The sequence below is a fragment of the Corvus kubaryi genome, unplaced genomic scaffold (genome assembly GCF_017639235.1).
Source record: "Corvus kubaryi isolate FWS band 111438036 unplaced genomic scaffold, C.kubaryi_AGA036_p1.0 37382, whole genome shotgun sequence".
Taxonomy (NCBI): domain Eukaryota; kingdom Metazoa; phylum Chordata; class Aves; order Passeriformes; family Corvidae; genus Corvus; species Corvus kubaryi.
In genome coordinates, this window is record NW_024581124.1 from 2,897,608 (window position 1) to 2,912,368 (window position 14,761).

A 14,761-nucleotide genomic window follows, 5' to 3' on the forward strand; every position below is an offset into this window, starting at 1 on the left:
TACTGGAGTAACAGGGGAGTTGTTTTTATTTGTTTATTTTAGCCAAGCTGAGGTTGAAGTGGATATTCTGAAGTAAAAGTATGGGCACTGTCTGGGAACATAAAATGCTGTGGGTCACTATGTAACCTCTGTATTTATTCTAATGCAGTATTTTTCTGGTCACATCTGACATGCTTTTAAGGTCAGTTTTGTGCTGATACAAGTGAAGAATGGTGATGAATGACTTAATTAGGTAAGCTCTGAAAAGGCAAAAGGTAAATGTTAATGCCTTCTTTGTAATCAGCTAATGATCTTTTTGTCTATAATGGGACATTAATTTGCCGAATAATTTATCTGAGAAAGAATACAGATTTGGCAAGGAAATATATCTAAATTCATGTGTTGAGAAAGGAGAAGCCATTACATTACATCCTCAAAAAGGTTATTTTCAGATGTTGTTGAAACAAAATATTTTGCTGGATCTGAAGTGAACTTTCATTCCATACTTTGAGTTGTCAAACACCTTGAAATGCCAAGCACAATTTTGGTTCAGTTTGAAACCGTATCGGTATCTCTATATATTTGACTTCTAGAAATCTCTTGCAAACAAAGAACATCACTTATTTGCTCAGCACTTTTATAATATGGGACACTATCTTCCCAATAAGCTGAAGCTAATATTTGCAGAGTTCAATTTTGAGGACACTTTTAGCTCTTGGGAGAAATACTGCCAAATTCGTGTGTGTGTTTTCACATCCTTATGCTAGATGGAATGTGGCCTAGGTAATTTAAAGAATAAAAACATGCCTAGCAAAGACCTTTACATGTCACCATTGATAAACTTATGTTGGTTTCATTATACAACACAACAAACAACCAAAAAGACAATCCGCCAAACAAAAGAATTTGTCAACTAAAGCAAACCCTAATCTAAGTCTTAGTAAATGGGAATAACTGGTCTTGAAGAAATGAAATGAAAAGAGCCAGTAAAAGGCTGTGTCTGGTGATACACCTCACTTCAAATTTCCCTGGAGAGGCAACAAATCTACAGATGTGACAGCCTACTTTGCAGTCCTGGAATGTGGAGATTCTTTAGGGAGCTGTCCATCAAAATCACAAACAGCCTTTTTCTTTCGTGTTTAACCCAAATTGCATCCCCTTACCAGCTCTTTAGGTGGTGTACAAAATAGCTTAGTTTGTCAGTCACTTCACAGCCTGTGATTAATGGTAATATCTGTCCATTAATAGCAGCAATAAAGCATTTAAGCAGAGTGAATCACTAGGACATAATAGCACTTTCTTCTCTAAAAGTTCTTTTTCTCTACCATTTTGCATTTCTCTGAGGTATCCAAAGACCATTCCAGACATCTGCTGTCTGATAGTCAGAAAGGTAAAGTCAAAGAATGTTGTAACTGACTCACCAGAGGGAGGGTTTGCGTATTTTCAAGTTCTTTTTGCAGCTCAGATAGCTGCCAAGGCTGGCGGTGCCTGGGTGAGAGTGCAGTGTAGGCAGAGGCGTTTTTCAAGCCTCAGACATGTTTCAAATATCCTATTCCAGTCGTTTATGGGCATTGTCCGTCCTTTGGTGCCTTCCCATAGCTCTGGGAGGAGAATATTATTCACAGGTTTGCCATCCCAAGTAAATAAGCATTCCCAGGGAAAGCCATGCTCACACACATCTTATGTTTATCAAGGATTTGGCACTTACTGTGTAAACCAGGACATCAACTGAATTCAGTAATCATGTGGCATTTATTGAGCAGGCACTCCAGCTGAACTTGTCCATTATAAGCAGGTGATGATTTGTGAGGTTTTTAAGTGCAAGTTGCAGGTTTCGTTTGCTGCTTTAGAATGGGAGTATGGGAAGGGCTGCCTGGAATTACTGTAATGATTTGTTAATACTGGAAATACTGTAACGATTTGTTAACACTTCTGCTGACAAACTGATCTTTTTCTTATTGCTCACCTCAGATATTTTATTAATTATCTCCTAGAGATCAGTTTTGATTTACTAAAATACGACTATCGATCTAGTATCGATATCCAACTGAGACTGACAAAGACTCTCTAACAGTTTAGAGTTAGAAAGTGCATGTTTATTTGGTGCCAGGCACTGCATGGGATAGCTCCCTAAGATGCAGGGCCCTGATCCAAGCAAACACAAAGCTTTTTATTTACAAAAATTATGAATATCTAAAATACAAGTGCATATTCGTAATATCAACACCTCCCATTCTCCTCTTCGTATGGAAATGAGCTTTAATGTCATTCAGCATGCATAGTGTGTGTCCTGAATTGAGTCACTGGTCTTGAATTGGGTCAGTGGTCCCAGACAGATGAAGTAAGCTCATCTCCCTCATTTTGACCTTTTTCACCTCTCTGAACTTTAACAATCCTAATTACTTTAGTGACCTCCAAACTTCCTCTTGTGTGACTTTTGAATAGGTTCCCACAAAGGGAGGAAATTGGTAATTGTCCTTGTTCCCTACACCAACTGATCAATATTTCTGTTCCTCGTTCTAAGCACAGATAAACAAACATACAAATGACAGATCATCAATTATTCTATAATCAATTACTAATATCTTGAAAACTGTTTCAGGTCCAGCTCTCTGAACTATTTTAATTAACTCTAGCTGGGCCCGAATTCCTTCCTATTCTAACTAATTTCAACACAGCTAGCCTATAACTAAAATCTTTGTTTCTTTTAAATCTATGTTTCAGTTTTCAGTGTAAATTCTAGCTCCAGTTTGAGTTTTGCTGCTCAGGGCACAGGAGAGAATGCTTTACTGTGGTGTCACTAGACTGGCTGGGCTCTGTGCATATGAGGGATGAGTTCACACTATTCCTTACAGCAGGATTACCTCTGCTGTACACTTAAAGCACTAAGACGTGGCAAGATTTATAGAACTATTAAGGAAGAGCTATCAGGTAGATCTCCTGGATGATAATATTCATCCTTCTGCATTTGTACAACTGCTCCCTCGGGAAGGTCACAGAGGAGGACCAAGATGGAATTAATGCTTTGAAAAACAGGAGTGCCCCTCCTCATCCTCAGTCTGTCTGCAGGTCACAGCTGCCAGGTGAGAGTTTAAAGAGCAGTAACAAGAGATGGAAACAGCCACAGCACGCTGAGTGCCAAACATCCAGCATGAGGACAGTGGTTTTGCTCACTTCTGCCATTTTTCCAATTTTATGCCTTGCTTTATTTCCCTTTTTTTTTTTTTTTTTTCTGTCAGCACTGCCCTGGAGATTGTTATGGAGCAGGGCTGTGGAGAACTCACACCTCTCATCTTGTGTGTCTTCCATAGAGGTCCTGGTGAGCATCTCTACTGGTCAGGCTTCTCTGCTGCCTGGATGCCTCAGGTGCCAAGGCTTGAACAAATCAAACTTTTTGTGCTTCAGCCACCAAGAAGCCAAGTGACAAACGTGCCTCATCTGTGATGGCTTCGTAACGTGGCCTCTAAGCTCTGTGTGACCACCCATGGTCCTGCTGTGTGCCCCTAACACCGAGTTCTTGTAACTTCTTGTGACCATGTTCAAAGCTGAATTTAAGCTGACACACCAGATGTTTTCGTGGGCTAAAATATTAGTAATTGATCTGAGTTTGTAGTGTTCCTGCCTTGGAAGAAGCTTTTACTTTAATAGGATTTTTTTTTTTTTTTTTTTTTTTTTTGGAAATGTTATTCTAAGTAGATCAGCATGCTGAAATTTGCATCGTAAAAGATTGTTTTGGAACAAAGCAGGATCTAATGAGCATATAGTAAATCCCTTGGCTCTGCAGCACAACCACAATAAGCATAATAGCTCTCACTGAATGAATCCCTTGCAGCCTAAAAGCTTTTTTCTTTAAAATGAAATAGCAACCTTGCAGGATTTAGTGTAGACAATATGCAAAGATCATTTAAGGGTCTGCTGTGGAAAGAGAAAACAAATGAGGATGACTCCACTTAGGGTCCTTTGAAAAGACCCTTTGTGATCACTTCATTAGTCAGTCTGTTTCAATATTTTCTTATTCAAGAATGACTTTATTCTAATTGAAGCATCAATAAATCCCGCTCTTTATTCTTCCTCCCTGTGGTCTCAGCTAAAATGTCAGGAAGCATTTTATCATTTTTCAGCCTTCTTACTGAAGGCTGAGCACACAGTAAGTATTATTTCATTAGCAAAAGGCTGAAAGTGTGAGCTACTGGTATTGCACGAGAAAGCTGAGAACTCACTTTGAGGGGAAAAAAAAAGTTTAACAACTTTTACTTTTTACTTCCACCCTGGCTTAGCTTAGGTAACAATTGAAGGGAGAAGCTGTTGGAGGGTTAGTGTTGTGCTCTTCAAGAGATTTCTGTGGTCATGTGAACCCCTGTATGTCAAGGAAGGCATCCCTGCTCTGACCTAAGGTATCCTCGCTGATCTGCCCCGGCATCTGACAGAGATTAAATGTGGTTTGGAGATGGCTGCTGTGCTCAGCTGATCTAATCTTGAGCCTCTTTTAAGCATTTTCTGTGGGCTGGACTGTGTTCCAGAAGCAGCTGCTGAGCTGACCAGGCAGCATTGCCTGGTGGTTTGGTGCAGATTAATAAAGCACTGTCTGGCAAAAGGGGTATTTTCCTAAGAACTTAAATGTTGCAGGAGCTCAGCTGCAGATTTTCTCATGTAAGCTTAGTGTACATAAAACTTTATCCCTTGCTGGGCTTTGAATTTAGAGGGAGATTTTCTCTATGGTCCATTGGGATAAGGGAGGAGAAACAACCTAAAGCAATCACATGAAAGAGATGTGAGGAACAGGAATAACAGGCTGGTCTTTAATGCTGTTCAATATATCCCATACAGATTGTATTTTTCCAAGGCCAATTTGTTGAATTTTAACAGTTACAGTACAAACAGTATCTGTGCTGTCATATTTACAGAAATGACTGACAGTGATTCTGTTGGTTTGGGAAAAAGTTGAGTAAATTTGTAAGAAAGCAGAAAATTATTCTCATCAAATCCATTCTTAAAGAATATGTTATGAGAAGCATCTGCCTGGGACAATTAGCAAACTACATTAGAGATACCAAATTTCATTTACTTTAGAGAGGAAAAGTTATTTGTTCTTGCAAAACACAACATATATGGTATTAGACCAGAAGAAATCTGCAGCCTCTTTCAGACTTGAGGAGAATTCAGAGAAAAATAAAGTTATTATCTCTAATCCATGAAGTTTGAGGGTTTGCCTCAAGCCAGTCTCTTTCCTATGCCTGTCATTTACATGATTGGAGCTGTTAACATCTCTTGGAGCATTTTGAGATGCCAACATTCATTAATTTTCTAAGAAAAGCAAGCCTTTGAAAATTAAAGCCTTGCACTTAGGCTGTCCTGTTTCCTTCTCCCATTCCTCACTGCTTCCTCACCCATCAGACCCTGCTGACCTCCCTGAGCAGTGATGCCAGGGAGGCTGGAGTAGGGGGGATTTGCCCAGCATCCCTGCACTGACTGAACTCCCCTGAAGAACTCCTGAACCACCACCACCTTTTGGAGTCGGGGATATTTTATTCTTTGCCATTTGAAGTCTGTGTGTAAAGCCCAGCAGTCTGGCAAAGGGCATCCTGCCTGTGCAGGGGCAGGCTGCTCTTCTTGCTCTGAAGGGTTTTTGCAATTTCCGTCTCCTATCAGCAAGACATTTCAGAGAGTCTGGAATTTTCCTTGCAGAAGGGAGATCTGCTTCCCACATCAAATCATCAGCTTCTTCCCCAGACATGCTTTTTTTCAAAGGTGCATTACCCTTTGTAAATGTTGTGCAAAATATGGGTTTATGGAGATCGGATTAGTGGTTAAAGCATATGGGGCATTTTTATTATCAATTTAAATCCTATCTCCTCCCTTGCATAGCAGCCAGTCTATTAATTTATCAACCCCGCTTCTTTACACACAAAGTTTATCTTTACAGCAAGATAGCAGCTGCTGAGGGTGAGTTTCTCTAGAACGTGTTTCAATTTCGTCACGCTTATCTATTTCCTTCTGGAAAAGGGTTAACAGAAGGGTTTTATCTTCTCCTGGTGTTACATCTGAGATCTTAACTGGCTTGAGGTTCTGCGTAACCTCTAAGAAACCTGTGAAGGACAGCCTCTAAATTTGGCAGTGAAGAGCCACCAGACAAATATAAAACATGCGTGTGTTGAGTGTTTCATTGCAAGAATGTTATTGTTCCACTGCCTTTTTTTTTTTTTTTTCTGAAAGCAGTTCTTCTGTAAATACCAGAATACCCCAAGGGATCAAAGCAAAAAGGTCAAACTAACAAAGTATTAGAAAAAAAAGCTAAATTCTAACAAATTTTGAAGGCTAATCAAGTACCTATGTAAAAGTTGGTTTACTTTTCTATAAAGAAAAGGTATTATTTTGAGTCTGCTGTGAAATTCACATTAAACTACTCTGCAGAAGGATCTTGCAGCACACCTTTGAACTCTATTGTAATAGTTCTAGGAAAAGCAGCAAGCTTCCAAGTATTCCTCACTGGGACAATTGAAATATTGATAAAAATAATAATCATAAAGCCATAATACTAGAGCCAAACATATCCTGACTACTTGTATGGCTACATCTACTCTATCCTCCCTATCTCTGCTTCTCTCTTCAAATTAGTTATTGCTGTTTGAGCCAGGAAAAAAACACGAGGAGAGCCCCAGGTGAAATTCAACCCTCCAAAATCATCAGTCCAAAAACATTGCTTTGTGTTCCCAGCCTTCCAGGGCAGCAAGAGTAAGGGATGGTATTGACACACTTAGGATAAGAAGACTCCTAACAACAGAATTAGCTTTCATATTTGAGCTAATAATTTGCCACACTCCCTCTACATCTGCTGTGAGCAGATTATCTGCAGACTGCTTTGAGCAGGAGTTGAGAGCAAAAAGGAAGGATTGTCACTAAGTCAATGTCAGGATCAGTCGACCAAGGACCCTTTTGGGTCCTGAAATTTGAAGGCATAGGTCAGAAGTTTATCCTGAAACCTCTGACAAAACAAAGATCTGTGGATCTTGAGATGTGATTTCTTCCTTTTTTCCAGTCTCTTTTTGGCAGCTAAAAATCTCTCTGATGTAAGCTGGTTTGTCCCAGCGTGGAAAGATTTTTGCTCTATAAGTGCACCATTAAACAGCACAGGCTATTTTGAGAAATGACAGTTGAGACTTATTTAAACCATAATTATGGCTGCCTTTAAAGAAGATGATAAAAATGCAGTTGATGAACAAAACAAGACCATGTGATTAATTTTTCCATATGATGTGTTTGATTATGACAGCTCCCCAGTCTCTAACAGCTTCCTATGTGAAGTGAAAAACAGAGAGAGCACTTCAGCTAGCACAGCTGATTAAATATGACTATCTAGGCAGCTCTGAGAATATGTGGAAGAGAAAATATCCATAAAACTCCATTACACAACAAGAAAATGTCAGGCTATAAATTACTTTGGAAAATCAGCTTTCAGTGAACTACGTAAATTGTCAATATCAGAGATGCAAGAACACTAAGTGTGCTATATTCATGGTAATTTTTTGTTTCTAGTGTGGGCACTAGAAGAGTTGGCACATCCCTTAAGGGCTGGAGGATAAGTACAGAGCTCCCATGTTTCAGATGGGAAAGGATTTTGTTGTCATCTTTCAAATATACTTTGAAGAATCGCTTCTGATTCAGACCTTGTTGGTTCATGGCTGAGTGGAGAGAGAAACTGAAACTACAGCATCCTCTTCCTGTGCAGGTTTTTAAGAATTAAGAATTACCTTCCTGTTTGACTTCACCAGAGTAGGAATTTTCCTGTACCTGCAGTACGCATGGATTTTATTTTACACTGTGGTGTTCAAGGGGCTGAAGAGGGCTCAGTGGTACCTGCTGTTGAGAATTTACTACATGTCCTCCTGCCCTTCAGGTATCACAACTTCTGTCAGAAATAAGACTTGTCACCTCAAGGAACCATAATTTGATCCCTCTGTCAGATCCAGCTGATAAATTAAACAAAAAATATTTCTTTTGAACACTCTGCACTTTGGCAAAATTTCTAAATGGGAACAAATACCTGGTTTTAATGTTGTCAGAAGATTGTGTTGTTCTATTTTTGCAACAAAGTTTTGTGTTTTCAGTTTAAACTGACCTTTCAGATTGAAATATATATATATAATCTTACATTAAAAAAGCTTTTAACACCAAGCAGATATTCTGAAAATCATCAGTTACTCAGTTTCAGAAAAACCTTTGTGGGAAACACAGGTGGAGGTAACAAAGAGCTTATGTTTCAACCAATGATAACATTTAAAATTGATGTTATTCTTGAAATTTAGGTCAACAAAATTTCTGAAACATGTGGAGATTCTTTCATCATAGAAAAATCTTTTCCAATCCTGCTGTAGGGGTGTGTAGGCAGTCTAGAAGACATCCATTTCTGGTAGTCTTTGCCTTGAAAATCGAAGAAAACTTGAGATCCCTGACTTTTAAGAATTCCCATGCTGGAATATCATGAAACAGGGATATCTGAGCTGCTTTAAAAACTCCTCCATCTCTTCTGCTGTCTTCACTCGGAAAAGAAAGTTTGAAATCTGAAAGGCTACTTCTGTGGAGTGCTGCTCAGGTGGAGTACAAAACTGCTCCATAAAACCTCAGAGCCCTGTTCCAGCACAAGGGTTTTGTTTCAGGATGTGCTGAACATCCACGTCTGAAGTGCTGCTGCTGGCAGGGCTGTGGCACAAGTGCCAGGTGACATCCTCTGCTGGGTGTATCAGAAATGAGGGGCCCTGCTGCCACATGTGTGTTCTGAAGCTGGTTCCTTCCATTTTCTTACTGCTGGAAGATGCAGACTGTGATTATTCCTCTCAGGAGAGGCCCACTGAAATACCCACAAGTTCTTGGAAGGAGATAAAGCACAAAGCTGCTATAGCACCTATGCACATTGTGCAGTGATGCCTCCAGAGAGATTGCTAACTATGAAAAATGGGCTCAAAGCCTCAGGGTACTGAAAATTTCATTAATTGCTCGGTGTTCTATATCAGTAGAGAAGCTGGACTAACCCCAGCTTTACCAGAAAAGTCAGCAGGTTTTAAAAGAGATGGAGACCAACACGTTGCAAATGCCTGGGTCACTCTCCACTGGAGTTGATTTGTCATCTATAAACTTGTGATGTTGAGAGGAATGGATGGAACTGGTGTGTCTGTGAAAAGGGTATGAAAGTGTTAGCAAAGGGTGGTTATTTGGAAGCAAATCCCACACACACTGAAGTGTCCTTTCCACTATTACATGTTCTGGGATACCTCATCTCTCCAGCTGCTTAAATCAAAGGTGTGTTTGATGGAAAAAATAGTTGTAACAGAGAATCTGAGGCTTTTCTTTTTCTCTCTCACTGAACACCAGGGTGTTTAAACTGAAAAATTCACAGCAAGGTACAAAGTTCTTAAGGATCACAATCTTTACTTCCAGTCTAAGTTTTCAAGGTTAAAACTGTCTTCCCAGCTTTTCCTTCACACTGTGGTGCCATTTTTATTTTTACCTATTGATTTTGCTTTTAGTGAGATCATCTGCACCAAATTAAATAACCCTGTGCAGTCACTTCAGTGTACAAAATAATGTGATATTCAATTTACAGAGCACCAAGTCCATGGAGAGGGAAGAGCCCTCTCTATAATCAGCAAGAGCCTCTTGGGAGCTGCAGCCACTCTCTTGCCAATGGCAAATATTAAATCCCAGGAATGATACTAGAAATACTAAAAATGGCAAATATTAAATCCCAGGATATTTCTGAGCTCTGACATTCGCTCTGCAGGCCATGATGCTGTTGGAAACAGGTCTCACCTGCAGAGCAGGAGACCACATCAGCAATGTTCTCTCTATATGTATTTAGGAATGGATTAGCCCAGCAGCCTGGCTAGCTCTACTTCCTGCTCAATGGTGGCCAGGCTTGTTTAACTCCTTTTAACTTTAATTTTTTTTAAATCCTGATAAAGATGGTAGTTTCAACCTTCAGCAGAAAGTACATGTGGGAAAACGCGTTTCCTCGGAAAACTTGTTACTGTTTGTCAAGAATTAAAGCTTGGCACCTTATTAGCCTTTCTAAATAATGTACCCAAGCTGCCTTCAGGGAACTTTGCTGATGCCCAGTTGAGGCCATGGCAGACAAGACATGGCCTCACCTCAGATTTTCTCTGATGCATAGAATGTGATGTCCAGCTGGCTGCTGCATAAATAAACACTTGCCTGTAGGACAGCCACACCTCAGGTGCATAGGAATAGCTAATAATTAGTGTCAGTAAATCATTATAGTGCAAGCCACAAACATTATCACTCAGTTTGTAATTTAGTCCTGATGTGGGTACTTCTTCTTCTCAATACTTAATATGTCTGTTTATAGAAAAGTTGATTGAGATAATTAGCAGTAAAAATGCTAAGGTAACACGGCTATGGTAACATTTAAATTGCTATCAATTTTGTTTATAGCAGCCTAAAGAGCAGTGCTGAAATTAGAAATTAGCTACAATTAGCAAATAAATTGAGTGTCTCTTGGAATTACTTGATCATGTCTTAAAACGTTACACAGTGTGATGCTCAGAGAGGCAAAGCTGAGTCCCTGGGCTGCTCAGCTGCACCAAGTCAAGGAGCACACACTTGGCTTTGCTGCTGCTCCTGGCCTTCCATGGAGCCTGGGCTGTTTCCTCACAGTACAAGTTTGAGGAGTGCATGCTGTGAAGCCAAAAAAAAATTTTTCTCTAAGAGATTTGTTTCTCCATGGGGAAAAAGAAGGCAGAGTGGGATTTTCAGTGATGTGCACCCTTGTGGGGAGCAGCTCAGAGACTGAACACTTCCACCTTCTCAGTAAATGAACTTGAGACACACATTTAATGTTGGAAGCTCCATTTGAGAGGAATAACTTGGGCTGGAAATGTGTTGTTATCCCAGAAGACAAGGCATAGATATGGAAGTCAGTTTTCTTTGATTGCCTGAAATGTGTTGCTTTGGAGGGCCTTGGGCAACATTTTATGCTCACAGTTAGAAATAGTTTGCTTCCCCCAGTAAGGTACTTTAAGGATCCTGCTTGATAAGTGCTTTACAGAGGCATGTAATTATTTTCCTGGCATAATTTCATAGTTTGATGTGGAAAGAAATGTGTTGTCTGCTACTGTTAAAATGGGTCATTAAGTACAGTTTTGAGAATGAAAAGAGGAGAGGAATCAACCAGTTTCAGGATCAGCCACTGACTCACCTCTCTCTTACCTGACTCATACCTTCCTTATTCTTTCACCCTTTGTTAGAAGCAGACAGGCAATGGTTTTCTGCATCACAACATGCCTTTCAACTCTGTGTCCAGAGAGGAGAAGGTGCTGCTGAACCTCCCATCCTCCTCCTTCAAGCCCAAGTCTTGAGTACTCATCCAAATCTCACATGACGGCTCTTAACTGCTGGGATCTTGCCCAGTTTTGAATGCACATATTTGATTATACTACAGAAACTCTTCTATTTAGTGAAAGTTTAAGTAATTATTGGAAGGGAAGGAGAGAAGATCTTCACTTTGTTCTTAGCCATGTGCTGAAAGGGTGTGGGGATACTGAGTCATGTCTGTGCTCCACTGAACAGCAGCTAATCTTCATGAAGTAAAACAGGAGACCTTATTCGGCCTGGAAAGAAATGACCCACAGCTGAGCAGCTGTGACATTTGTCTGGGATGTGGAGAGATAGTGGCACGATGATGTACACCTGGTGATCCACAACCATCTGACTCCTTGCCCCCTGTGCTCTGCATCCAGTTCTCTTTCTCTGGGGTTGGAAATCCCATCCTTATCCAGGGAAACATCCCCTGCTGGTGGTAAAAGTTACATATTCCCAGAAAAAAAAAAGTTGTCTGGGGTAAATTCTAACATCTTGTAAGGAAGAAAAGTTTCCTTGCATATTTCCTGGCTGTTCCCTTCTTTCCTTCCATGTCTTCAGCAGTTGTTGCCTCTTTAAAGAACAAAATGGGGCTGAGGGGAAGGGTAAGAAGTGACTGAATGTCGGTGGAAAGCAGTCCAAGGGATTAGGGATGGGGCAATCACACCACAGCCAGACCCACGCTGAGAGCTGAGCACCAGGATCTGACAGGGTGTGAGTTATCTGGCCTGAGGCTGCTGCTGCCTTTTTTTGTTGTGTTTCCTTCAAAGCCAGGTGTCTGTGTTCCCTGTGGATTTCATCTGTGGGGAATTTATAACTGATAAATAACTGTTTGTGTTGAATTTACAGATGAGCTAAACTGTTTTCTTTAATGTTGCAGTTTAATACCTTTTCCTTTTCAGGTTTTTGTGAGCACTGGCATTCGAAGGAAATAAATCTGTCACTCAGATAATGTACTTGCCCTTGGTACCAAAATATATAAATAAGAGTTACAAGGTCATTAGGCATATCAATAGAAAGAAAAATGTGCTGTGCATGAAATAGCTGACTTCCAACCTGGGTTGGGCAAACAGCAGTATACTAAAGTGTACTGCTCATTTCTCCTTCTGATCGTGAAAATCAATTAATTCCTTTCTTTTTTCTCTTTTTTTTTGGTAGCAGTTCCCCTTTGCACTGGAAACCCTCAGCACCTGTCAGTCCAAATTTATGAGCATGTTTTGCAGTGTATTCCATTTATCAAATGTAAATTCCAGTGGCCAGTGATTTACTACAGAACTGTTTGGAAAGCAGCAAGTAAATACTACCTAACAAAGTATTTAAAAAAAAAAAAAAAAGCCAGAGCAGAGATCTTATTTGCCACTTCCCAAGCACTTCATCTTTATCCTTGAGAAGGCGGGTTAGGTGGAGAACTGCCCCAGTATGGTTCTGGAATGCATCTTCTATGGAAATGTACTTTTATTCTAAGTAAAAGGCAACCTTGAAAAGTACTGAATTATTGTTTCTATTTTAATATCTTTTATTTACTTCAGCTAGACTCTGCTACTCGGTGCAGACCTGAGGGAGCTGAATCCATAAGCCTCACTCAGTCTGCGTCACTCCAGATCTCACTGATGCAAAGAGACAAGTCCTCATTGTCCCCTGCCGTGGAGTTCAGACAGTAAATAGCCAACAGGGAGAAAATTGCACAGTGTGGGTACAGTGGTATCTGGGCAGGCTGGCTGATACAGTCTCCACTCAGCCCCTTTTATCCCTCTTCATCAGCTCAGGGGTAGAGAGATACGATGATGAAAGGTCTGGAGCACCTCTCCTGTGGAGACAGCCTGAGAGAGTTGGGGGTGTTTAGTCTGGAGGAGAAGGCTCTGGGGCGACCTTAGAGCTCTTTCTGGTACCCCGTTCATGTGTCAAACACAGACAGATGATACAGCTGATTTCTGTTGAAGTTTCAGTAACAAACACTGGGTTAAAGCAGCATCCAGGGCAGAGGTTACCCCCTCACAATTCGTTCTCTGCCTAGTGGTCCCAAGAACAGGGATATTATGGTGAAGGACTCGTCTCTTTATGGCTTCTACACTTATGTACCTAATGCAGCCATCTGCATTCCCCTCCGACTCATCTGCAATGCACAGAGAGAGGTAAATTGGGCGATCCTTTTGAACTGTTCAATAGCCCTCACCTCCAAACCGCAAACGCTCTACACACAGCATCTGAAAAGAAGCACTTGTGTTGCCTCAAAAGGGGAACAAAAGGCCATGTGGTTGTTTTCTGTGCCTCCCCCAGGTGTGGCAGTGCGGGGGGAGCATGGAGGTGCTGCCCTGCTCCCGCGTGGCGCACATCGAGCGCACCAAGAAGCCCTACAACAACGACATCGACTACTATGCAAAGCGCAACGCCCTGCGCGCCGCCGAGGTCTGGATGGATGACTTCAAGTCACACGTTTACATGGCCTGGAACATCCCCATGGCAGTAAGTACAGGTCACACTCTGTCCTGAACAGGGGCAGAAACACGGATGGCTGTTCCTAATTAGCTCTTCGAGGTGAAGGGTGGTGCTACAGCAGCACAAAGTGGGCTAAGCTCAGGGAAAGTGCTTTGGTGCATGCTCAGTAGGGAGAGTTCTGCCATGTGAACTTGCTCCCTCAGTCTAAGTTTAGTTGTGCACTCAGTCCAGATGGTTGTATGCAGTGACACAGATTTATAATTTCACCAGAGCAAAATGTCTCAGGTTTATGTGCTCCCCAAGAAGTCGTTAATTTGGGGCGCCCTTAAACTCTGAGGTGTTCATATGCTACAACGGTGGGGACGGCAGAAATGTCCATAAATAAATATCATCATTCATCGTGAGACTCAGTAGACCTCACCAGCATAAAAAACAAAGTATGCAATAAAAGAATCACACATAAAATAGCTTTTATTGTCCACAGGCTCAGAGGTGCAGTGTGGGCACGTTCTGCTTCTCACCGCACATACGAATTGTAGATGGCACGTGGGGGCCTCTAGGAATCCATGTAATATAAATATTAGATAAACTCTAGGCTTGGTTTATCACTTTGTTCTGTAAGCATATCACATGCTACATCTGCACTGAACATAATTCTTGCAGAGAAGAGCTATATGTTATACCCCAGCCAGGTGGAAGCTGGCTGTTGCTGTGTTCCCTAGCTGTGTTTGCACCCAAGTTATTCATGTGAGGGGTAGTATACACTGATCTGTAGGTAATGGTGGTTTATTTAACCCTTATAGCAGGGGTTTGCCCAGAGCTGATTGAAGCAAATAGAAAATGGAATGTTCCTATCAGAACAGGAAGATACACAAACCCAGCAGTGTCTTTGGGAATATTCAGTTATGACCTAGAGTTCACCAAAGTCATGGGAGTCTTGTCAAAGACTTTATTAGATTTAGTCTGTCCTAGACAT

At 41.0% G+C, this 14,761-nt stretch overlaps 1 protein-coding gene across 1 annotated transcript in view; it reads left to right on the forward strand.

Annotated features, from left to right (window-relative positions):
- The window catches only part of GALNT9 (polypeptide N-acetylgalactosaminyltransferase 9), a 131,641-nt gene that overhangs the window by 99,235 nt on the left and 17,645 nt on the right, over window positions 1-14,761 (forward strand). Inside the window, exon 7 of the mRNA XM_042034948.1 lies at window positions 13,627-13,812. Within this exon, the coding sequence (XP_041890882.1) occupies window positions 13,627-13,812 (186 nt within the window). The remainder of the gene's footprint in view (window positions 1-13,626; window positions 13,813-14,761) is intronic.